This window comes from Tyto alba, unplaced genomic scaffold (assembly GCF_018691265.1).
Source record: "Tyto alba isolate M040663 unplaced genomic scaffold, T.alba_DEE_v4.0 Super-Scaffold_2, whole genome shotgun sequence".
Taxonomy (NCBI): Eukaryota; Metazoa; Chordata; class Aves; order Strigiformes; family Tytonidae; genus Tyto; species Tyto alba.
The window spans coordinates 76,629,189-76,656,132 of NW_024881282.1; the positions used below are offsets into that span (position 1 = coordinate 76,629,189).

Here is a 26,944-nt window from a genome sequence, read left to right on the forward strand (position 1 = left end):
TGGCTGAGCGCTCTTGGAGGTTATTCACCCCTCAGCAGCCCATCGGTTGAAAAAAAAAAAAAAAAAAAAGCAGTAATAGGAGTGATAGATATAGACTGCTCAGAAAATGAAAAGAAAATTATGGAAGGTAAGTGTGAACTGGGCGGGATTATACAGGTGAGGGAAATGTGGCAGGTGGGAGAGGACGATATCATGAGCAGAGGAGACCTGGCCCTTGCTGGAGCAACATGGATCATGGAAATGGGGCTTTTCCTCATCTTCTTCTCCCATGGGCATGTGTCCAGGGTCCCAAACGGTGGCACTGGGGCAAAAACATACCAGAAAATTATGGCCCACCCTCAGAACTTCTTTAAAAGCCATACCTGTGTTTTGAGCACCTTTCTTGCTCACTTTAAAGGTAATGAGATTATATTACTGGTTTCATACGTATGTAGAATAACAGAATGAGTTAAACCCCAGTCTGAACTTCTCTACTGCATAGCTGTTTCACGTGAGATTCAAAGCTAACATGAGCAGAGGGTGATTTGAGCCATACGTTGTGTAGTTCATTAACACAGAAAATATGCATAAAATACATATTCATAGATGCTGTGTAGCTGTGTATGAAAGCATAAAGGTAGTTTTATAGAACTAATGAAATAAATGATGCTTTTGAGCTTTCATAAATGGTTGTTCATACAGCACTGTGTAAATAATTATTTATTTACCCCTTTGCCAATCTGCCCATTTATTTATCTTGACAAGCTAAATGGAAACTCCATCAGATGTACTTCAGTAAATATTCTGTTAGACAGCAGAAGGACATACAAATGTTGAATGATAATGGGGTTATATCTGGTTTGTTTTTAACTTAATAGGTACTTTCATCAGTCAAGATATTACTAATTACATACCCCACTATCAAGTATATACTGACATATAACTTAGCACCTGAGAAATAAGTAAGGCTTATAAAGGATTTTCCAAAGCTTGTATGCAATTGTAAGAACTAGCTCGGTAGGATTTATTTGTCTATTTATTTCCTAGGAGATGAAGGGTTATGTATAAATTTGAATTAAGTTTTAGCCTGAATATTTATTTTTAGTGTATTTACATGTCTGCCTGTAGATAATACGAGTTTTGTGGCAGATTGATTGACAGACAAAGGATACTTTGTTTCTATTCAGCAAATGAAGAAAATTCTGAAAAGCAAGAAGCAAAATAAACAAATTATTCTTAAAATTCTGATGTTAGCAATACCTGTGAGCATGAAGGATAAAATCAGTGAACAAAAGACATTTCTCAGTCAATTATAAATAGCTGCATATTGCAAACAATGTTTTTCAAAGAGAAGTAAAATATAGAACTGTTTCATTAATTTCTTCTAGTTATAAAAAAATTTATGTGTAAATTATTCTGCCTTTTCAGTGGCAGCAGCTGCATATATGGTACTCTGTGAATATGGTGTATTAACAGAGCAAGGAGACTTGTGACAAAATCTATTTAGTTTCTGTGATGAATTATCAACACTTCAGAATCTTTCTATTGCTTTGACCTTCCTTTGAAAGAAAAACACTTTAACAGCAATTTGTTTATTTTAGCAGTAGAAATAGTCTTTACATTTTTATAGTATGTTTATTTCTTTAAGTGATATTTAGTCAGTGTTAATAAACATGGAGCTGTTGTCATTCAACTATAGACCAGAAAGTATCTATACAAAAATTAGACTTCAAGTACTCAGATTTTTTTTCTAAAAATGTGTAGACACCTCTAGAAATTAGTCACAAATTACATTCTGAAATATAAATTAATTGCTAAGTTATTGGCAACAATACTCAAAAATCATTAACAAAAGAATTTCTAATATGTCTCTTTTTCACATTGATAAATGAAGGAGGATTTACAGAATCTGTCAAAATGTGTTATTTTTTGCTTTGCTCGTAAAATCCCATAGACAAAGATGTACTGGGCAGTTTTCATTTTTTTTTTTCACATATTTCTCTTTGTTAAAAATTTAATTATTCACTTACATGACACTATCATGACCTTTTTCAAACCAAAAGAGGTAATTGTCATACTTTCCCTCGGCATGTTATGAAGGGGCTCAGAGACAAGAGGGCACTGCACAGATGATACTGAAAAGGTCAATGCAATTTGGCATTATTGTATCTCTTTGTCAGATGTTGAACTGTGGTAAGCATGCAAAATTATTCTAATTAATCATTTCTTATTTCACCTTTCACTTTTAATGTGACCAAGTTTTCCCCCCAAAAAAATTGTTTGAGCTAATTATTACTTTTATCTGTATTTACTGTAATACAAACAATTAAATAAAATGTCAAGTTCTGAATTCGTATTAAGGCCAGGTAGATCTTTAGAAGCTTCCAGTATCTGTTTCAGTCACACAGATTTGGCAGACTTTTACTATTTTCTCAGACACACAAGAATGCAAAAGTAGGATGGGAGAAAGAAGAAAATCTGTACTGTAATCGCCATGTGCTCCTCACAGGCAGCTTCCAGGTCAATAGTGCTGGAGAGTCATGTTAGTCGGGGCACCTTGGGGCAGATGCATGGCTTCATTTGATGCTGCTGAGGTGGTATCTACAGAAATGCAATAGGAAAAGCAGACATGTTGGGTTTGGGGGCAGCCCCAGGACCCCTGAGACTGCTGTATCACAAGAGCTAGTTGTCTATGGAGTTATTTGTTACTCCATTTGAATTAAATATGGCAGACATAGTCTTTCCTCTCGTACACTTCAGGCCCAAAGTTTAATGTATGGCAATGCATGGCAATTTTACACACAAACACCTCTTCTAGCAAAAATTCAGGCATGGAGATCTGACGTGTTTCACACCGTGAAACTCATGCCAACAAAATGCCCACAGCAATACTTGATATACTACTAAAGTTTTTTGTATACACAGTTGTGTATGTGCCAGACATAATGGTATTACTTTAAAATATAAATAAACACCCAAAGATGTGGTACGTGTCTTTTCTATGGAAACACAGTTTTACAATGGTCTGTAGTGCATTTGTAGGGAAGCAGGTGTGAGATTAGGACACAAGTATCACTGGGGATGAGCCAAGAAAGATAAAAGATGACCATCCATTTTTTTTTCAATTTTGTTTCAGGCGTTGGTGAGTCATTAGATAATGTACAGCTTGCTCTGAGCTCTGAGGGTATGGGATCAGGACACGTGGCAAACCTGTTGTAACGTCACCTCCCATGTGCTCCTTTTGTCCACAGCATAGCTGCCAGTCAGATGGAAACTCCATCTACTTCCACGGGACAGAAGGCAGCGAGTTCAATTTTGCCACAACCCGGGATGTGGACCTCTCCACGGAGGACGCTCAGGAGCAGTGGGCAGAAGAGTTTGAGAGCCAGCCTAAAGGGTGAGTGCCCCCACCTGCGCAGGGCCCTAGGCATGCAGCATCACTTCAGGGATGAGGAAACTGGATAAACAGAGAATCGTAATATAATGTAATGTTTGTAATGTTAGCTGGAGCCTGTCAGCTCTCAAAAGAAAGGCAGAAGCATCCCTCATGAGGGAGAGCAAAAAGGAAGCTCCCATGGAAGGGTCACCACCATTTTCCTCTGCAGCAAATGCTCTTGGAGGTGAAACATCTGAAAGAGCTCAACAGTGAAGGCAGAGGAGCTTATCGTTGTTTTTAATACGGAGTTGATTGGTATTTTTTCATGTCCCACCTAAAGCAATAGGCTACATGGGTAAGGATTGCTGTTGTTAGTACCACACATCTTCCCACTGTCATTCTGCTTCTCTTTAGTTGCATGAAGTAGGGCCTGGTCTTAAATGTGGACAGATCTCCACATCAGGCTGCCTCTGCCTCCAGCAGATACATTGCTGCTTTGGATCTCTGTGTCCAGTTGATCTAGTTTAGATCCATATATCATTCTATTACCTGTTTTGTAAAGAAGAATTTCAAGAGGCATGTGAAGGATAATTTAAATCAAATGTAATGTTAAATCAAGAATGTCCACATCTCTGTCTTGCCATCACCCAGGTTTCCTCTCCGTTTGTCCTTACAGACAGTGTGTTGACATATTTATTAAAGTGACAGATTTTTTAACATTGTAGAACTTCCTGATTTTCATTTCTAATGCTGCCTAAAGGGAGAGGATCCCTGGAAACATCCATGATCTGCATCATTCATGACCCCGAGTTGTTCTGTGGGTCAGTACAGAGAGTGTTTTAATTGAGCTAAATAGAGCATACAAAAGATCAATGGAGCATTGTGAGATTTTGTAGTGTAAATTAAGGTAGGCACAACTGTTTAATTCTGTACTTGCCTTCAGCCCAAGACCTATTTTCAAAATTTGATTATGTTGCACATTACCTTTAAAAAGTCTGCACAACAGCATTGGGGTTAGGTTACATTAAAATATTTATATTTATATCATAAAGCTTTCAGTGATTTCAGCTCGCTAATTCCTGTGCAAATGACTGACAGTTTTAAAGTGGGATTTCCAAACAGGAACGTTGCTGGTCTGTCATAGCTTAGGTCAGAAAGGAAACTGACAACTTTTAAGAAGATCCTAGAAATACATTTTGAAATAGTTGGAATGGTTAAACTGATAAATAGACTGTTAAATTATTGAAGTGACAGTTTTTGAAATTGTCATGTGGCACATCGCTGCTAGAGATTGTTTCTGCTGGAAGGGGACTGGAAAAGGCTCTGCCTTCCCACAAAGATTTCCGAACATCAATGTTTTCTTTTTCATCCTAAATCACACCAGCTAGTTAAACGATTGGATTATTAGGATTTAGTGATTCCAACTAATTTCATTGTTTTATCAGCCTTATAATTTTAAAATGCCTTATTATGAATTAATTCAGACTTTCACATGAATAATAATGTATCAGACCAAAATAATGTACAAGTTTTCAACGGTTTCTAATATTTCAAAATATTTTAATCGAGTTTTGAAGAAATCAATGCTTTCATGATGAAAACATTTTCAATAAAAAATATTTAATTGAAAAATTCTACAACAGCTCTTTTAATTATCACTGAATAAAAAGAAGATAAAATGTTGCACTGAAAAACTGAGAAAGATCATATCATCACATATTGGAAACACAGCAGTCTTTTTTCATACTCTGTTCATGTGTTAGTTAAAAACTGTTATCCTAAATACTCAAAAAGATGAAAAGAGAGCATTTTCTGCTATTACCTACATATTTAATTACTATATAGCAGATATGGTGGCATGTGCCTTTTCAAGTTTCATTTATCTATAAACCTCATATTATGCAAAATGAAAAAGAATGCAATTATATTTTAAACATTTTTATGCCAGAAAAATAATGAAGATGATAGAACAATACATCACTATTTGTTAATAGCATCTATTAAAAGCCTCATTTTTTTAGTAATTCATGTTTTTTTTGCCAATTTATTTTAAATATTTACTCCAACTTTGCTTTATTTAAGTCAACTGAGATTAAAAGATAGTATTGAATATTTCAGTAATGACATAGGAATCATATCTGAAACTGCAATTTGTTGTCTGTAAGAGTAGAAACAGCTATTTTTGTATGTACAACTCCTAGCAGATGTTTTGTATGAGTTTATCAGTAACATGCCACTGCACATTATCTACCCATTGTTGACCTCTCCAGGTGGGACGTATTTGGAGCCATCATTGGTACTGAATGTGGGACACTGGAATCTGGCTCAGCTATGGTATTTCTCAGAGATGGCGAAAGAAAAATATGCACTCCATACATGGATACTACAGGTTATGGGAACTTACGATTTTATTTCAGTATGGGTGAGTATATAGTCTTAATGTAATGCAACATGTGAACATGTGAGATTTAAATTGTGCAATGTGCACAAAACTATCTTAAATACTCCTTAAAAGAGGATAACTCTGATTTTTGACTCTGATGCCCATGAGTATGTAAGACTGACCACTGTCAGTCAGATGAGTGTTCACCCTTCTGGATGCCTGCACAGGTGTACAAACAAGGTGGACACATATATAGGCCTCCCAAAATTATCCTCCCAGATGACACAGACTTGCAGACAAAAACCTTTGAGAACCAGACAGAACACTCTGGGTTTGGTAGCCTTTGATGGGCTTTTCTTCCATGGATTTATCCAGCCATTTTTGGGGCTGGTATAACAGTTATCTCTAGGTTAAAACAGTTTAATATAAAAATTATATGAGGGTGTGTTCATGTAAGATCAGTGTCTAAACTTACTTTATAGTCAGAGGAGATGTGGTCAGTACCTTTGCTGGAAAAACCCATCCAGGTCACTGTGAGATGGCTGTGCTAGACTAGCTGGGCAGCTCCCTGGACTCCACTAGCAGCATGCGTTGGATCTCTGTTGATATAAAGGAAGTTTAAGCACCTGGTGCACACACAGGTGTGGGTTCACTCTTGTTCAGTCCTCAGGCAGCATTCGTTACACAAGCACAGGTTGCTGTTGCCACTTGATGTGTCCAAACCTATCTGAGACATCACCACAAGGCTGGCAGATATAACCCATGACTTGGGGGAGAGTCACGGCCTGTTGGAGTAGCAAGTAGGTGAGGCAGGCCCCTTCATAGTGTCTAAAATGATTTTTGGTGCTAGTGTTTAATCAACTGAACCTGCCTGTTGTGCCCACAGCTCCACAGTTTAACGATTCTTCATCTGAAGAAGCGTCTTCTTGTCTTGTATCTTCCAATTTCACACAGTGCCCCTTACTCCATTATTAGAATAGAGACACATATCTTTGTCATCCTTACCACACCATAGTGGATTTATAGGTACCTGTCACGTCCTCCTGCAGTCATATCCATGTAGACCCTGGTGTTAATCTATCAGTCAACGGAGTTGCACCTGAGCATGAGATAGGAGTAGCACAGAGGTGGGACAGCCTTACCTGGTTGAACACAGAGAATAGTTTCTGCTCAGGAGGTCTTACTATATTCATAAACATTTTCCTCCACTCACGTATCAGCCCAGGTCAAGATTCACACAAATTGTGCTATAGTGTGCTACAGTCTTGGTGGAGGTATGGCCGACATGCCGCATCCCTCATGACAAGCACCGTTGTGCTGTTAGCAGCATCTGTGGACCTTCCCTGCTGGGACAAAGTGCAACCTCAGTCATTTACCAGGGCTAAGAAAGCAGACAAGAACAAACCTGTCCTGTCACTTCCCCTCCCCACTGCTGCTGTCAGTGCAACTACACTGGTCTGGTGTTGCGACAGACCAAAATCCTTATGAACATGGTGGTTATCATTCAGTACCTCACAGTGTTTTTCCAGAACTTTTATTTTGCACATAAAGGAAATTGCATGAGGTTATTCTCTCAACAACATGTTTAGAGGAGGTGAGGATTTTTGCTTAAAAGTAGAGAATAATAGAATAACAAAGGAGGAAGCAGAGACTAAACTTGTGACCTCAACAAGCAACCTTATGAATCAACAAGAAAAAACACACTTTATTTAATGAGTGGAAGACCTCATGTTGTCCTAAATTGTTGCACATCTCCTCTGTGTTCCATGAATTACCAGTAAAGCACAGGAAAAAGAGGATGCTTTTTTCCAGTTCTTCCAAGCATTACAACACCTGCAAGAGAAACAGGAAAGAAATTTGCTTAACCTTCTGAACTTAGGGGAGAAGTTGTCAACACATGCAGGCACAGAGAATAGTTGGTGTTGCTCGAAAAATGTATTTTGTATATACTTGTAAATTAAATGAATAATAATTTAAACATTCAGGCAAGCAGAGGACTTGAAAAGACATGTAGATGTTCCTTATCACAATATAATATACATCAAAGATGCATATGTCTAGTTCTCTAGACTGCTTTGTCTAGTCCATTCCAAGAACTGGCCATCTGTAGTGAAAAAAACAGAGAAAATGTTTCATATATGCAACCTTCCTACTTCATAGACTTTTCAAAGAAGCTTCCTCATCCTGTTTTTTTCTGGTTTGGTTTGGTTTTGTTTGGTTTTTTAAAATACCTACAGTACCCATAATGTACAGGGAAATTATGTTTCCTGTTTCAAATACAGATACTTTATTTTAAAAACTTTTTTCCAGAACACCAAACTGGTGTGATGACGTCCGTCTCATGACTATAATGCAGAGCTTAATGATCACATTTGCCAATATATCTGCTCTTTCAGAGAAGGTTAATAAGTGTTCTGGTTCCTACCGATACAAAAATATTTCAAATGCCACCCCATTCCAGTGAGGCAATTGTGTCACACGTTTTGTGTGATATAATAGACTCCATCCATCCCTTTTAGGATATGGTGTAGACAGTAGAAGCAGCAGCACAACAAATAAGGTACACAGCAGTCTTCCTTGCTGCCTACTAAGTTCTCAGCTCCCAAACTATCAGCTGAGAAGTATTTAAGAGCTCCTCGTGCATGGTGTGGCTGTATGGAGTGTGAGTATTAAATAATAGTTTACTGATGAGAACTCAAAAAGCAGAGCATTTCTATCTAAACAGGATTTAAAGCATATAGATAGTAGTATTGCTTTGGGCATAGCATTTGCTATTAAAAATGTTTTGTTAAGCTGATTAAAAGAGTTATTTGAGGTTTTCCTAATTGTCAGACTCCTTGGTCTCTGACATGGTGTATTTGATCAAATAGTTTTTACACATTGTGTCCGTAGGGCTGGTGTTCTTTAGTTTCATATCCTAGGCTAAATAGCATCTGGTTGTAATTATTTCCATAAATATGGCTGTGTAATATGATTCCACTTTCTAATAACAAGGGCTTCAATTAATTTTTTTCTCCCTCAAATGTGTGTTGTACAGGGGGAGCCTGTGATTCTGGAGAATCCCATGAAAATGATGTCATACTTTATGCCAAGATTGAAGGCAGGAGGGAACACATACCTCTTGATATCCTGACCTATGCTGCTTACAAGGTAAATCGTCTTAAAGTGTGTGGATGGGATGGATAGATCAATCAATTTTCAACCATCACAACAATATTGTATGTTGAATTCCACACGGACAGTCAAACATGACCTTCCCAAGCACATAAATCATGCACAGATCTCACAGTTATAGGGGTGCCTTTGCAGCACAGCTCTGCAGTTATTGCTGATTACTCCACTCCCAAGCAGGACTGCAGTGTTGGCTAGCTCTAGGATAACAGGCAAATAGGCAACAGGCATTAGTGATAACATCTTCTCACGAATAATTACTCCTGGCTCCATGCAAGGACCTGCTAGCCATGGTTTGATACTCGGGAGCTACATCCTGAGATGGTCAGTCATGGTGGGATCAGTGGCTGAGAGGAGAGTGACTTGGAAATACCTGGAAGACTTTCCCACACCTAGTGCAGGAAATTTCACATTTTACACTTTTTCTTTCCATTTTACATACAGTTGTGTGCCCTCTTAGAGGGTCCATAGTGATGCAGGCATGATGTCAGCCCCCAGAGGTGGTTGCTGGCTGTGTACACAGGCAGCATCTCCTCTGCCAATAGTGCAGCCTCCTTCCAACTACATCCACCACCCTCAGGCAGGACAATAAGGACCTGGAGCTTGCTGTCAGGATCCTTCCTGTCTAGGGCCAGGAAGCACTCAGACCATGTCTACCCTGAGTAACCCAGCCCTGAGGTGTCTTATTCTGCTACTTTTAAAAAAAACAGCAAAAATTGACATGTAATACATATACACATTGAAATGCAGATTGATACACAGATTGAAATGCAGTATGCTTATACAGTGTGTGGGAAATTTGATGGTAAAGATCCAGCTGATTTCAAGCACAGGTCTGTGTGCATTTTCACTGTAATGCTAACATTCAGAGAGCAAATGTTTACAGTAGAGTTTGGCCTGAGTTTTGTTGAGTCACTTGCATTGTTTCATTGTGCATGGCTTCCCTCCTGGCCTGCTTCTGTGTGAAACACGGAGTAGAACTTTTTTTAACACTAAGGAAACTGTAATTGTAAAATAATAAAAAATTAATTGGGGAACTCAGAGAGAGATAGGATCTGAAATTACACTGAATTCATTGTGGAGTTTTTTTTAAAACAAGCAGTTTTAAAGCTGACATCCTCTTTTGATATAATAAAGGTCTAATTACGTTGCTTTAGGACAAAGGCTATGCTTCATAAAGCAATGCTTTCATTTATTTCAACAACATAACATCCTCCCTACATATGCCTGTGAACTTACTCTCTTACTCCATTCTCACGTATTCAGACTAGACATGCCATTGCCATGCATTTGCTTCTGTGAGCTGAAAGGCTCCAGGACAAACATCATCTTCCATTACCAGCAGAGCACTGACAAAATAAACTAACATTTTTTGGAACACAGAAAGTGCAGTCTTTTTACAGTGTCTTTACAATAAAACAATCTGATCCCACAGAGGTAGTAAGCAGCACTGGTATCCAGAGTGTTAATAACTATGCATATAATATAAAATGTTTTTATTTGGGATCTTCTGTGGGAAAAGGTGGCTAATTAACAGAATGAAGCAAGGAGAAAAAAAAGCACATGTTTAGTTCAGCACATTTGAATTTGCTTTTCTATCTTAAATAGTACCTTTAGGCCTTTTTAAATATTATTTGTTTTATTTAAGCCTGATCTAATTTCTTTCAAAGGTTCCATCTTTGGTTTCTGTTGTCATTAGTCCGGACCTGCAGACTCTTGCAACCAAGTTTTGCCTGAAGCAAAAGAGTCACCAAGGCCACAACAGGAATGTCTGGGCTGTGGATTACTTCCATGTCCTTCCAGTGCTCCCTTCCACAGTGACTCACATGATCCAGTTTTCCATCAATTTGGGTTGTGGAACTTATCAACCTGGCAACAGGTACAACTGGCGAGATCTCTCCTGATTATCAGCTTCGTAGTACATTTTGGTTTATAACATCTGTATTAGTGTTCAGAATTTTTTTTCTCAGAAAGAATGAAGCCAATTAATAATGACAATTATTAACTGCTCAAAAGCTAATGTTTCTCCTGATCTCCACAGGCCCAGATTTATATATCTCACATGCAATAAGGAGTCTATTAGAGAGCTTTCCTGGCTAAAAGTTTATTTTCTTAGTCCATTATTCTGAAATACGCTCATGATTTCAAAACAACTTTTGCTTCAGTTTCTAATGGATTTGAGATTTACCTCTTAATAATGTGTCAGGGGGAAAGTATTAAAGGCAGAGGCAGAAACCTGCCCTGATGACCTCCCAGAGATTACTGATGCTACAAGCATATTTAATTCTTTTAAGACTGGTGATAAATGGTCCTCATCTTAATGACCATCAGCATGAGGACCTCACTGTCTGCAGACTAACCACAGAACTCTTTTGCTGTCTTTAGTTTATCTGGACTTTCAGCAATGTTTTTTTTCATGGAGTTAAGGGAGAGGAAAAGGGAAAGAAGGGAGTCATTTGCTGCTCCGTATTTTGTAGAATCATAGACATGTTGGTTGGAAGGGACCTTCACAGGTCATTTAGTGAAACCTGCTGCTGCATGTGGGATTGTTACCAGCATAGGTTAGGTCAGCCATGCCTTTGCCTATCCATGACTTGAAAATTTTCATGGATGGGTATTGAAAATCTTCACAGATGGAGAGGCTACCTCTCTGGGTGACCTGCTCAAGTGAAAAAGTGTTTCCTAATGTCCAGTACAAAACTCTGAAGCCATGTCTTTATGGCCATTGCCCTTTCTACTGTGCCTGCCAGCATTGAGGAGAGTTTGGCTCTGCCTCCCTTGTGAGTGCCTTCTGCACTATCACAGGCCACTGTAGCTCACCCCTGCACACCAGTCTGAGCAAGCTGGCTTCTCAGCCCCTCTTAGCTCAATGCTCAAGGCCACAGGCATCTTGGTCATCCTCTGCTTCACCGCTCCAGATTCTTAACATCCTTCTTCAAATAGGGAACCCAAACCCAAACTGTCCACTTATGTACATGTGAGACTGCTTACCCTGATATTTTATGAGGATTAAGTTACTTTATATTTTTCCTGAGTTTAAAGTAAGAGACTGTATATGCTTTCACATCCCTGTCCCATGGCATCTACTTCCAACTGGAAAGAGCTGCATTAGCACTGACAGTCCTAGCAGTCATGCAGGGCAGCAGGATTCAAGGGGCAGCAAAAATCTAGACATTGCACTTATATTTGATAGGAAGAGAAGACAGCAACATTTTTCTAGATATACAGTGAAAGTTTTCCTGTAAACACTCCTGGCCTGTAAATGTGTTATATAAAGTCTCTGTCTCAGTCTGTTATCTGGTAGGGACTAGTGTATATTTTGAAAGATTAATATTCTTTCTTCATGTAAACAATTTCTGAAGCAGAAGTGAGCTTATTCGTAACAAATGAAGCACTAGGTCCCTGTTATCCCTATTTGTATTTCCCACCTCCAGGTCTACAGCATTATTCATAATGCTTTCATTACTGCAATGTGAGAGACTCACACTGAATATATGCAGTAAATATGACCCTCCAAGGTATCAGTGCAGTTAAATCTGAAATAAATTAGTCAAAACCTCCATAAATGGTTTTAATACACACAATATCACGGTGATGGTACATTTAAATAAAGTAATATTGTCAGCAAATTATAATGAAAAGGAAAAGTTATAATCCAGTAATTTACTATTGAGGTAATGAACTATGACTTTTATAATGTTCTACTGACATTACTTAAAATAAACCAGAATATTACAAGCTAATTATATGGAAGAAATTGCAAGAGTATTTCAGTAAAATACTAAATCTGTAATAAATCAAGAACTTTCTACATTACTTTTTCAAGGTCTTCAGAATGTAAGTCAGCTAAGGATTTCCTTACACCCCTAGACTGTAAACAATGGGGGTTTTTTAAAATATGCAGTGAAACAGGGGAGGAAAAAATTCTAGTAATAGCTTTTTGAAAATTGAACTTGTCAATGAACTTTTGTGAGAATGGGTTTAATAACTCATTGTCATAGATTCAGTGAATGGTTTCACAGAGTTTCTGGTTCTCTATCTGCACGTGGATGGTTTGGTTTACTGCTAGTCTTGAAACCAGAGAACAGCAGCCTTTTTCCAAGCAAATCTGGAGTTTTCACATATGGTTATGTCACAGAATTCACAAAAATTCACCACTGAGTGCTCCAGGCTCTGCGAGGTGGGAGGAAGCCTCCAAATACCACTATGGCCAGCAGCACAGATGCTCCCACAGTTCCCAGGGGCTCTCTCTGCTATGGGGACTCTCTGAAGGGTGCCTCTTCCCAAGTGCTCTCCACCCTCTGCAGTCCTCTCTGGGGTCTGCCCATTTTCACTTTTCCATAGTGCTTTTCTGATCTCCATTTAGGCACAAGGGGTGGAGGAGGCAGATGACAGAGGAGCCCAATTCAGTTAATATTTGTCAACAATAAAAAGGAAGAACCATCCAGTGCATGAATAACTAGTGGTCTTTTACCACCTCATGAAGATATAATGGTCAGCAGCTGGCAGCAATAAGTGTCCTGTGCTCACACGATGCTATCTCTGATTAATCCAAGTTTTCTCCTCATTATTTTTGAAACCTTTTCTAGCTGAAATATGAGTAACATCAGCTCATTTAACAGCAGCAGCATAAAAACACTAGCTAAATGGTGACCAAACAAGGACTAGGTGTTTAGACAGTCCTCAGTCTATAGGCTACCCTTTTGATTTTTAAACACTGAGATTTATTTCACTTTTGTATTTTCAGGATTTTTTTGTATTTAAGGTCTGCTTAAAATTATTTCACATTTCAGCTTCAGGTATTAGGAATGGCAGATTCCATGGTTTCTCAATGTTGGCACTTCTACATTCATATATATGACAGGCAGGCTCATGGTATCTTTCTCCTTTCTTTCCTTCACTGTGTTATCAGCATCAGCTTGGAATTTTCAACCAACCATGGTCGGTCTTGGTCCCTGCTCCACACCGAGTGTTTGCCTGAGATATGTGCTGGGCCTCACCTCCCCCACAGCACTGTCTACGCCTCTGAAAATTACAGCGGGTGAGAGTGTTCTCTGCAAAGCTAACTGAGATGCAAGATTAGAGAAGTGAATTATAGGTGACAGAAGAAAGCAACAAAGCACACAACCCCATGTCATCTTTCATTTTTGACTACCTGAGGACAGCAAGGAAGGAGTGTTCTGCTCTCCCTGGCTGTCCAGTAATTAAATTTGAAATATATGGGGCTGCTTCTGTGTTATAATATTATTTTCTGATGCTAAAGATAAATTGCAAAAAAACCACTGTGGACAGCATGCTGGTAATTAGAAGAAAAGTTATACCTTGTCAAAGACACAGAAGTTTTCTTCTTAGTCAGAGGAACCATAAGTCAAAATTATATTTACAACCTCAGACACCTTTACCCACTTGGAATCACAATATTGGGTTACAGTGAAGCACATCCTCTGTACTTCTACAGATGGAGATGCTTGTTAGTGTCACTTTCTTATATCAACCTTTCTATTTATTAAGTCTCTTTGGTACTGTTCTGAGCATAAAATAAACTGTGACATCTTGTTGCATAGCACAAATCCCATGACTGTGTATTGTTCTGTATCCCAGCTTCTGCAGACACTTCAGAGCAGCAGGTAGGACTATGAGAATAAAGTGTAGTTGAAGCATTGCTATGATCTGGTGACATGCCCCCCCATTTCTATACCGTTTTCATAAAAACCATTGCCCCCTGGTGATGGGGTATGTGTAGGAAGTATAGCCCTCATGGATGATATGAGAATGATGACCCAGACCACAGCAGGCCAAATCCTCTGTGCCATTCTTCTCACCCCCAAGGGTTTACATCAAACAGAGCTCAGTCATACTGAAAGGTTTAATCCAGTATGCAGTTCAGGAGATACTCATTGTGACAGAGAAGTTGCTACAGTGAAGCAGGTTAAGGTCTTTGCTGATTTCATGCATTCATACAGACTAAAAAATGGCTGGGTTTTATAATGTAATAATTAACATTCGTATAGGGTATAAAAATATTGTGGGGCATATATTTTTTTTAATTTGTATTTTCTAAAGCTGCAGTAACCTCACTGTTTCATTTGAACAGATTTTAGAATTAAAAATTCTCACAAAGCTTCCAGTATAAGTAAACACATACGCAAAATGTACAGTTGCTTAATGACTACCAGTGTAAAATGCTAGTATTTTTGTTACATGTATTCCAGGTGGAACCGAATAACTATTCCACTTCCCAATGCTGCATTAACAAGCGACACCAGGATTCGATGGCGGCAAACAGGACCAATCCTTGGAAATATGTGGGCAATTGATAATAGTTAGTATTCTTATCCGTGATCATGATACATCAGAAGAGTAAATTTTTATATGCTGCTCCAAGTAAACGTATTTTCCACAATCAATCACAAGTCAAAGGATTTTCAACTAAATTCCTTTTCTTCTTATCTGCACTTGGTAACAGGCTCATTTTGAAGCCGGTTGGGGAATTCTGCTATTTGAAAAGACAATAGCCTAGTAGATTAGCCTTTATTTTTCTTTTAATTGAATGCTTTCCAGGAAAATGTATTGGTGACAAGGGTTTAATGTAACATTTCCTCTGACTGCTTAGTCCTAATTACATAAATAGGTACCACACTGCTCTATTATTACATTAGACATGTACTGTGCCAGCCTAAGCAACAGCTACAGCATCTGGGACATGTTTTTCCTTCTGGACATGGAAGGCCTTTATAAAGCAATGCTGCTCTCAAAACACTGGCAATACTTTTACATTGTCTACAGTATCTTCAGGGGGAAACTACCATCTGTTTCAGGGAACTATTCTTCTTTTAGGAAATTATTTTTCACTTACCTGTTCTTTAAATGGATGTGAAGAACTGAGAGGAGTTTATATTGACTCACATGGTTATAAAACTTAATGCAGAGGATAACCAGAGCCAGTCTTGAAAGGAAATATTTTAAAGCACAGAAAAAGTATTTAGGAGCACAGGATAAAATAGATACAGTAAGTGTTATACAGAAATAAGCATGATTAAAAGGGCTAACTATGAGAAGGTGCAGATTTTTTAGCTTGCTCATTAGCCTTAAATAATTTGGGACTAAGTAAACTACATCCAGAATTTGTTGTTAGATGTGTGAAGTATGTAAGTTAAAGATTTACAGTAGCCTGTAAAATTTTGTAGTGATTCCCAGTAAGTTTTGGTATGGAGCCTGGGAATGGTAGTTACATTTTGCAAAATGCTTAAAGTAGATTAATGACTGGTTTTGAAAAGAAAATCCTTGAAGCTGACAAAGTAATGCCACAAATGAAAGTTTTTCACAAAAAGTAATGAAAATTATTCTTTTAATCATATGAATGGGAAGTAGCATCATCTTGACGTTCTAGATAGAGCACTAATGCTTGTCTTCAGAGATGATGACATACATTAAAAAGAAAGTAAAATGAAGGGAAAATTTAGGTATATAAAGATAAGAAGACGTCTGTAAGTATCTGAAAAGATGAGTTGCTACCTAACAAAATGCAAACTGTGTTGAAGACACTCATAGATGTTCACAGAAACAAGAGCAAGATGAAATCAATCCAAGGAAACAAATTCTCTACAACAGAACAAAAAAAGATTTTGAAAATCAATGGACAATTCATATACCTCCACTACTTTTTCTTATAGGACAAAATACAATTCCATCAAAGGTTGCTGCACACTGCAGTGTGTACCATCTCAAAAGAAAATTTACCAAACATCTGCCTAAAAAGTACCTGCTCCAAAATTTGTTTGAGGTGTAGAACCATGATATGGGAATCAAGTTTTAAATATGAATGTGTTTCTGAAGTTTTGCATGCCTCCTTTGTTAGATACTAGTGAAACTGAAGCTTTACACTGTATTGTAGGGGAAGACTTATAAATATTGTCAAGCCACTCAAATTCTTGAAGAGAGGAAGATTTTCAAGAATTCAGCACTCTGACTTTTAGCTTCACAACTGTTTCTTATGTGAATTAAGTTTTAAATGAAATCTGGAAGCTGGCCATCTTTTAGAAACACTGGAAAACCGCCAATTTCCATAAACCTTTTTTCATTTTGAATGACATCATTACATCTTTAACCCTTTTACTTTTACCACCCCCTCAAAAAGACCTCAGAAGACACAAATAAATCAAACAGACAGAACATAATTTTTGCACCCTGAAAAGTGAGAAAATCTAGAAATCACATTAAATCTGATGAGTTAGTTACAGGGAGTAGCTAACAGGGATTTAGAGTGTGTCTGCCAGAGTACTGACACACTGCTATGACGGGCAGCATTATAAAACTAGGAGAGGGAATAAGTACTGCTTGTTATAGATTATTTTAAATTGGTGGCTATTTGGATGACATTCCAAAAGTCACAGTGTAAGTGGATAACTTCAAGTAATAGGCTTCAACAAAAAAGATGACACTATTCAAGGTTAAGGCCTGTTTATCATATTGTATTGAAAGAACACTACCCACAAACTATCGCTTTGGGCTACACCCAGATTAATGCTTTTCTTTATAGTACAGCAATAAAATGTAGATTATATGGAGGTTTGCTCATCTTTCCATTGTTCATATTTTTCACAAAATATTAACACTGTTGATTAGGAGTCATTGTAGAAAGATGGAGTAAAAGAGTAAAACAAGTCTGAAGTATTTTGAGCACATATGATTTGGAGCTTTATTCCATTTGTAAGAATCAGTGAAAGTGTATGGTATTTAATAGTTACTTAAGACATATTAGGGCAGGTTCTAATTCCAATAGGTCCAGTGATGTTAAGTGTGTGGATTTCAGTGAGAGAAGCAGTGTCACATTTTGAAAATCTACAAGACTGCTATTGGAATGTACTAATATACATATTGGATTATATCTCCAAAATAAGATGAAGAAAAGGGAAGGCCAGAAAATGGTCAATGCATAGCAAATCATCTGATCTCATTCACAGTCTTTGAAAAATCAGGCACATTAATTAAAATATCACTAGTGTCTCAAGCCACAGATAGACATTACCCATTAAATAATATATTATCCCTACCTATCCTTGGCACAGTCAAATGCATTTTATCCTTTTGTAGACCTCTTGCAGCTAGTGGGATTAATACAATAACTGTATGATCAGGTCTGTGTACTTTCTTTTATTCATTATATCCTGTTTATCACATAACATAACCCTTCATTTAACTGATTTCTTTTCTCTGCAGTTTATATTGGTCCATCCTGCCTCAAATTCTGCTCAGGGAGAGGACAGTGTACTAGAAATGGCTGCAAGTAAGAGTTATAATTCAATACTTGTATTCAAATTCTGTCACATAGTTCACTTGATGATCTCAAAGTTGAAGTGATTTTCATTTCAGCTCTTGCTTTCTGAGATGACTAAATATAAAACTAGCATGACCCCCAAAATGCCTAAAGTTCATTGGAGAGCTAATGATCAATCTTTCTAAACAACAGCATATTTAGTATTTTTTAATAACATTCTTTTGGGAGAGAGTTTAAGTTCCAGTTCACCTTAAAATGGCTGCAGAGCACACTGAAATGTCAGTGAGGCCTGCTTCATACTGGTGAAGGTGATTTGGGACCATATCATTTTTATATTAAATTTTGGGAAAGAATCATGGTTCTAATATCCCATACCCTAATAGACCTCAAGTACAGAAGGTCAGCTCTCCACTTTTTTCTGAAAGTCTGTCTCTTTAAAAGGGTTCCAGCCTAAAAAGGTACTTACTCAAAAACCGTAAGCACATTCAAAATATTGGTTTAACTATTTTTAAGTATTATCAAGGGCATGACTCACAGGGCATTCTGTTCTGTTACTCAGTTTCTTGTAATCACTTCTGACATGCTAGAGATGAAAGCAAATTAATCATTTTACATATGAACAACTGTAAATTATGTTGGCAGTATTTTTGTTAAAAAATGAATTAAAATATTTCTGTATTATGTGTAGATTGGTGGGGTGTTCATAACAATATTTTTTTTTTAATTGGAAAATAAGTACTAGCTAAAAGAAAGTCATTGGCTAGACAATGCCTAAATAAAGTTTAAAGAGGTTTGTGGTCCTTAGATTTGAGAGGGACTTTGTAGGTATCTTCAGTGCATGAACTTCAGCCACTGTGTTGGTTTTGCCATCCGGCCACGAGAGAAGATGGGCCCTTAATTACACTGTTCAACTTTCCTCACTGGCAGATGTGACCCTGGCTTTTCTGGGCCGGCGTGTGAGATGGCATCACAGACCTTCCCTGTGTTCATCTCGGAGAGCTTCACCAGCTCCCGCCTCTCCTCCTACCACAATTTTTACTCCATCCGGGGGGCTGAGGTCAGCTTTGGCTGTGGGGTCCTGGCCAGTGGCAAGGCTCTGGTCTTCAACAAGGATGGAAGGCGCCAGCTTATCACCTCCTTCCTTGACAGCTCCCAGTCCAGGTGAGAAGGAAAGTGCAGTAATGTGAAGCAAAGAAATTGGAGAACCCCTCCCCTTCCAACTGTGATCTTATGTATTATTAAGCTGATTGTTTTAGCAGGAAGAAAAGTTTTTTAAAAACTCCTAATTCCATATTTTAATGGTGATTTCATAGCCATGCCTTTTTTCCTCCTGCTTTGTAAACAACAGAGCCCAAAACAGACTGGAGGGAAGTTCTTGTAGATCTCGGATGGAAAATATGAAATGTTAATATCAAAACTGAGTGTCAAAGCCAAGTGCTAATTAATTATTTATAAGGTTATGTTTATTTGACAGCTTGTGGCAGCTGATTAGATCCATTCACTATCTCTCCCTCCCCTTCAGTGCCTAATAAATAATTAAATGCTGTAATGATTGGCATTTTTTAACTATATGTGCCACATTGCATTACTTGACAGTAAAAACAAATTGCACATACAAAACCCCATAACAGATATTTATCAAAATTTGTCTAGATTGAGAAGATCTGAAAACAACCTGGTTAGGAAAAAAAACCCCAAACACTATGCAAATGGTACCCTATAAATATTTGTGTAATTCTGATCCAGGTTCCTACAGTTCACACTACGCCTGGGCAGCAAGTCAGTGCTGAGTACCTGCAAAGCACCCGACCAGCCTGGGGAAGGAGTACTGCTGCATTACTCCTATGACAATGGGATTACCTGGAAACTACTAGAACACTATTCTTATCTCAACTACCACGAGCCAAGGTATATGTAGAAATATTACTAGGAGTTTTATCTATATGCAGTTAATGCTGGTAGTGGTAGTCACTGCAATGCGGAGAGTAAGTACATCTGCCCACATGGTGTGGGAGTGAGTGGAGTGAAGATCTTTTATTGCACACTGAAAATTACTACTTTTCCTTATAATTTTACAGCTGTTCCAGGCACTTCTCATTTTTTGCCTGCTTCTATAAAAATGAACACATGGTTTTAACAGCATTCGAGTCTCAGGTGATGTGACAGAATAAACCAAAGCACTGCAGGATGAGGGGTAGAACTGTACTTGTGGGAAATAGGGTCGTGTCTCATCCCATGGAAGCAGCTACTTGTACAGAAAAATTAACATAAATTATTTGTAGCTTTGAAGCCATAGATACCTTCACTACACCATCCTCTGGGTTTAGGAGTCTGAAGGAAGTGCAGGACAGCCGAGACAAAATCTGACAGTGAGGACATCTCCAGGTCAGCAGGGAAACTGTGCCTGCTCCGTTTATGAAGGGGATTGCACAGCTTTGTACCTGTGCCTGTGGGTTGGACTTGGTGCCCTGGGAGGACCTGCTGGTGACTGTAACTGGGAATTGTACAAAACACAAAGCAGCTGAACAAAGAGTTCATCTCATCTAGCAGCACCTATGTTTAGCATCAGATTAGAGAGGAAAGTATCTGATGTATTTAGAGAAGTTATTCCTTACTGTTATATGTGTGAAACCATCCTCCAATTTTAATAAAGCAATGCAAAATCAGGAGTCTCCATGAGCACACATGTACCGCAAGCCCAGAATAATCTGGGCTGGCTCTGTGCAAACCCACTCGAAGCTGGAAGCATCCACCTTCATGGGGTGCTGCAGCAGAGCCAATAAATCCCACTGACAGGAGAGGCTCTGCAAGGGGGCACGTGAGAGACAGAGCCGGCGGTGACGTCGCAGGTCCCGTCCCAGCAGGTCCATTCCTGCCCAAAGGTGGCTTTGCACTGGGTACTGCCCTCTGTCCTTTTCTCTACCCCTCCACCCAGTTCCAGGATAATGCTTGAGTCAAGCCCAGGGGTAGGACTGTAGATAATCTGCAAGTCACTTCAACTGTGTATAACTTTCATCATCTATATTTATTGAGCTCAGATCAGTGCAGTTTTTTAAATTATTTTCCTCATCTTGTTAATAACTCGGTACTAAATATACAATATACAAAATGTGATTAAGAATATTCTAATGGAAAAAAAGGTGTAACGTTAAATACATTTCCTGGGAGCTATCAGAAATACATGAAAAACTGAGAGGAATTACTGTATTTGGTAGAAGTATACTGCATGTGGACTTAAATTTCTGAAGTTTTAAATGTTGCCAAAGGAAAGATCCTACAAACTGGAACACTCATGAGCCTTCTTCAAAATTTCCTTTCCCAACCTTTATTATAGTCACGTATATATTTTATATGGCCTTGGTTTTAATTCTTAGATTCAAGATTGCACTGTAGGAATTATATTTCCCTAAAGGTTTTTAATATATCATACTATGAAATTTTTATAACAAAAAGGAAAATACACATTCTGGTGACTGATTTTAATTAATTTTAAGATATAAATGTAGTAAATTATAGCGATGCCAGACACTTTTTTTGCTTTTTGAGCTTAAGTACAAAACACTATCTCTGTTGCTCTGAAAGGGCAAAGAGCTAAGCACAACATACACAGGTTAGAAAGGTTTTGCCATGGGATATCTATCCGCTCTGGGTAGATAGAAAAATGACAGATGTACGAACCTGAAGATAGTGCTGGCAATAATTATGATGAAGAACATGAACACATTTCATATTATGTTGTCTGAAAATATCAGCATTTTCGGTAACATAGATGGACTGCTGCAAAGTTTGGCAATTAATCTGTATCCAGAAATTTAATTAATCTTTAGTCATACAAAAAATAATTACACATTTAATGTTCTGCTGAAAAGGTGCATTTAATCTGCTAGCATTTGACAGCTGCATTTTTCTTCTGAGCAGAACAGCAGTGGGTTTTCAATATTAGGTATGCGCATAGCTTGAAAGAATGAGATCAGAGCAAAGGTCTCCCAGCTGGTTTTTAAGAAATATAATGGTAGCTGGTAATGTTAGTAGGAACACTTTTCTTCTCTGCAGCAGAAAAGTCATTAGCAAGAATCCCCCTCCCTCTCCATCTATCTCCAACAAATCAAAGCCAGACAGGAGAAGCTGCTATAACTGGAGATGTAGTCAGGTTCTGCATACTAACCTATGTGCCATATACAGTCATTTACACCAATGTTTTTGAATTACATTTGCTTAATCCGCTGGAACAAGAAATTTATTTTATCATGTATTAAATATTTTAACATCCGATAGGTGTATCAGTGGTGTATGTCATGATGTAGGATTTTCTGTAAATTAATGTCAGTGAGAATTAGTGTCCACGTGGGTGAGCTTATGAGAGTTAAGAGTGAAAGGGTAGACGCAGGCATCAAAGACAGCCACCTGCAGAGAAATACGCCCAGGATTATAACAGAGCATTAGCTCACACACTCGCCAAGTGCTTCATGGTGTATGCTGGATACAGCGCTCTTCCTAGCCATGGTACCGGCTTTCCTCAAGTTCACCCTGCTGAACCATGGAAGATAAAATCATCGGTTCCTTTTAGCATCAGTAGCGATTTTGTGTCATTTGTGCCTTTAAAAATTGACCCAAAAATTCATAGAGTTTCTGCTTATTGGGGAACCCTTGGTAGAAAGAAAGTCCTTGTAGTTTATTCATGTGCTAGAGAGTAACAGAGCTTGGTCTTTCACTTAAAAGGGTATGAAGTCATTCAAGCATGTTTATTTGAGCAGCAAAATAAATGTATCCTCCATACATAAAGCATGTGCGTTGCTGGTCCCTTGCCATGGGGATATGGCAGCCATCACCTCTGGCTGTCCCTCAACACTGCTCTCTCCAGCCTACAACTGTCAGAAAACAGCTCCTAGAAATGCCAGCCAGGACTTTTTGAGTGCTTCCCACCTGCTTAGCCAAGCCACTTGATTTTTTTCTTCCTAATGGATTAACGTATTCTTCTTTAAAATCAATGTGACATTAAACAACAGTATTACAAATTTCCTCTTTACAAAGACAGTTTAGCAAGTCGTTTTTGAGAGTGTGGTTTTGCACTAAGAGCGCCACAGGCACAGGACTGTTTCATACGCACAGAACAAAACATTACAACAGGCAGTTTAGAAGGCCTTAAATCTGGAAAAAACTTGGTGCTAAAGTATAAAGTGATGTTTCCGGATTACCTGATTTGTCACTTTATCCACATTTCCCCTAAGAGAGAAAGAAAAATGTCAGCTACATGATGAGCTTGCCAAAAAACCTTTTGCCAGAAAGTAATTGTACACCGATGGAGACAAATGTCCCTGTTGCCAGTCTGCTTCACAGCTCACGTGCATTGCGTGGGGCACCATGCTCCTGGTGATTTATGGAGCTTTCAAGAAGGTGTCATTGCTGTGGCAATTAATGCATGCTCCCTGCTGCTGTGTACAATAATTGCTCCTGGAAATTAGATATTACTCTTAATTTTCTTTGCAGTTTGTCAATTATAAGTTTGTTGACATAGCTGCCATGACAAATCAGATGACCTTGTATACCAGGAGAAGGGCCTGGGACTCACATCCAGTTGCATCTCTATGCAACTACAAAAAAAATTTGTCCGCCATAAAAGACTACACATAATCACACTGTCTGATAAGATGAACCTTTTCCACTCGAATGTTGCAATTTACAAGGATGTGTTCTTCTAGGACAAGAGCAACATAGGCATGACATCAGTGCTCTGCAGAAACAAGCACAGATGTTGAGAAGATTTGTGTCTGCAGATCAGCATAAAATCCACTGAGTCTGAGAAAATGGAGCTGGAATTCCTAAATTCCTGTCAGCTGATCATGACTTTGCCGGTCTAAGCTCCTGGGCTTCAAATGGAGGGCATTCAGGTTTCTTCTGGCAAGGAAGAGCACCTTTAAGTTTACAGAGATCTCCACAGTCACAACAGATTTTACAAAATTGGTGGAAAGTCTTTTTTTGTGGCTTTTGCATGTGTCTGTCTTTCAATAAATACATTGACTACCAAGAAAACTAACGATTCCTCTGTCACTGCTAGAACCTATACCAGTAAGTGCTAAAGTATTTGTGGGCTGAATTTAACCCATGCTTTTTAGGGTCAGTAAGAAAAAATAACCATAAAATACATCCCCATGGAATTATTACAAACAGTGAAACTTACAATAATAATTTTGGGTTTTTTTCCAGAATAATTTCAGTGGAGCTGCCTGAAGATGCAAGACAAATTGGCATTCAGTTCAGGTGGTGGCAACCGTATCACTCGTCTCAAGGTGAAGATGTGTGGGCAATCGATGAAATCATCATGACCTCTGTGCTTTTCAATAGCATCAGCTTGGACTTCACCAACCTAGTTGAAGTCACACAGTCTCTGGGATTCTACCTGGGAAATGTTCAGCCCTACTGTGGACATGATTGGACTCTTTGGTGAGAAATACGTATTCATTTCTGGTCTACTTTTGTTTTCTTTGTCTATTCATTCTGCTAAGATCCAAGTGATTTCTGCAATGAGTCTTTTTTGGCAGCTATTCAGTGTGTCTCATTCTCACACTATGGACAAAAATACAGTTGCTAATCTAATTGCAATTAGCAGTAAGTCTTTACACCCTGTTGCACAGAGATTTATGTTTGATGGAACCTTGAATTAGCATTCTTTCCCCACAAACTATTTAAAGAATATCCTAAGAAAAAAAATTTGGAAAATTTTCCTAATCTTAACTTGAGATCCAGTCAGGTTAATATGAGTATACAGGTTATGAAATAATCTGTTAAAGGTAGACTCTGGGTATTTTGTAAGTGATGTTCAGATCTGTTTACATAGCCATTAGATTACACTCCAAAAAGGAAAGGCAGCAGGATGTTGGTAGAATTACCTCAGTCATTTGTAGTTATTTTGTCTGGTATTATATCCATTTAGTCATTTACGCTGTGATCAGCATTATGACATATTGTAAGTATGCGTAAAGTAGGGTCCGTATTTAGAAACAAAACCAAGAAAACATCACCTTCCCCAAAGCAAAAAAAGGCAAGAAAAGAAGTGAAAAACAAAGAGAATGAAAATTCTGTTAGGATTGTGTAAAAATAAGCTTTTTTAGTAAAATGTTAACCTGCTTCACAAAAATTAAATCTGGAATACGTAAGTATACCATTTAGAATTAATAGAAGCGAAGCTCAATTTAATCTATATATTTGATTAAAACCAAATAACACTCTCCTGCTAGTCTGAGCAACATACAAACACAGTATGGCTTTAATTAGCATAGAGGTATTTATTTGGAGAAAGTACAATCACAGTAATTATAGAAAACCTTAAGAAAATACAAATAATTTTAGCGTCCCCCTGGACACTCAGGGAAACACTGTTGGAATTTTATTAACAAGTATCTTTGAGCAATATGATTTGACTTTCTGATCATCTGTCAAACTAAAAGGAGTTGGCTTAGCAGTAGGAACAACACCGAATGTGTTCTAGCAGTGATAATGAGGCAGTAGAAGCACCATTAACCACTTTAATAAGGACAAGGAAGGTACTCACTGCTCATTAAAATGAAACAACATGTTAGGGCTCAAACTGTTTGCATCTTCTTCATCAAAGAGTTGGAATGAAAGCCCCTTAATGACATTGGTTTCCCTGTGTTCTTGTAAAACCAGTTTATCAAGGAGAGGGGTAGATTACTTAAGATGGCCGAGGTTCCTCTGTTTTCCTCTTATGACTCTAAATCAGAATCAAAATAATAAATGCTAAATGAAATTCTCCATCCCATATATTGTCTAGGATTTGTAGTGCTCAGTCATAGTGGCAATGTTGAACTTTCCATGCATCAAATAAAGAATAAAAGCCTTTGCAATAATTCCTTACTATTTATGTATAAGTATCTTTCATTACCACTGGAAGACATGAACTCTGTCCTTCACTGACCTTGTTTCTCTCAAGGGAAATTTTTAAACTTACACAAAATCTGTACAAATGGTTGCTAGTTAAATTAATTATTGTTGGCTTTTCCCAGCTGTGAGTCCATTTGGTTCTCATTTTCTAAGTCATGACTTTCTATGAGCAGAGTTTGCAGTGGTACTGACACCATCCTCTTGAGAAAAGTCTGACAACTGCTTTTTCATTAGTAGAACTATGGTAAATATGCTATAAATCATTTTACAGGGTGTCATCCCCAGGCCCATTTTTACTAAATTGCCTTTAATTGTCTATTATGCCTCTGTTTCTGCCTCAGAATCTATAAATCTGAAATGTTTATACTTAAAATTGGGGAAAACTGAGGAGTGGGATTTTATTTTTTGTTGAAGAAGAGTTTTCAATATATGGCTTCATTCATAGAAGAGGGGTTTGTTGATATACATATGTTTCGAGCAAAGGTGATTTTTGATTGTTTTATAATGGTCTATATCTGGAACAGTCACTTTATTTGATTGTAATCATCAACATTTGGTTTCAGATTGGTTCTTAGACTATATTAGAACAAGTGTATTGAGTATACTGAAAGGACTCCAGAACACTTTTAAAATGAAATGTTGGATGATGTATGTTAATTCATTATTTCTCCAAAATCATCATATGCAGGCAAGGTTTTGACCTAAATGCCTCTGGAGTATTACAGACGATTTACAGTCACTTGCTGAAATTCATTTAAGTATCAATAAGGATGCAAACACTATATATATATATATATATATACACATATATATATATATATATTTATTTTTATATATATATATATATATATATAAAATA

General features: G+C 37.9%; 1 protein-coding gene across 3 annotated transcripts in view; it reads left to right on the forward strand.

Moving 5' to 3' along the window:
• The window catches only part of RELN (reelin), a 294,861-nt gene that overhangs the window by 173,763 nt on the left and 94,154 nt on the right, over positions 1-26,944 (forward strand). For all 3 annotated transcript variants that reach the window (XM_032996210.2, XM_032996211.2, XM_032996209.2), the window contains exons 11-20: positions 3,231-3,376; positions 5,626-5,777; positions 8,776-8,888; positions 10,580-10,788; positions 13,822-13,950; positions 15,122-15,231; positions 18,129-18,195; positions 19,114-19,347; positions 19,933-20,094; positions 24,391-24,627. In XM_032996210.2, coding sequence (XP_032852101.2) covers positions 3,231-3,376; positions 5,626-5,777; positions 8,776-8,888; positions 10,580-10,788; positions 13,822-13,950; positions 15,122-15,231; positions 18,129-18,195; positions 19,114-19,347; positions 19,933-20,094; positions 24,391-24,627 — 1,559 coding nt within the window. The remainder of the gene's footprint in view (positions 1-3,230; positions 3,377-5,625; positions 5,778-8,775; positions 8,889-10,579; positions 10,789-13,821; positions 13,951-15,121; positions 15,232-18,128; positions 18,196-19,113; positions 19,348-19,932; positions 20,095-24,390; positions 24,628-26,944) is intronic.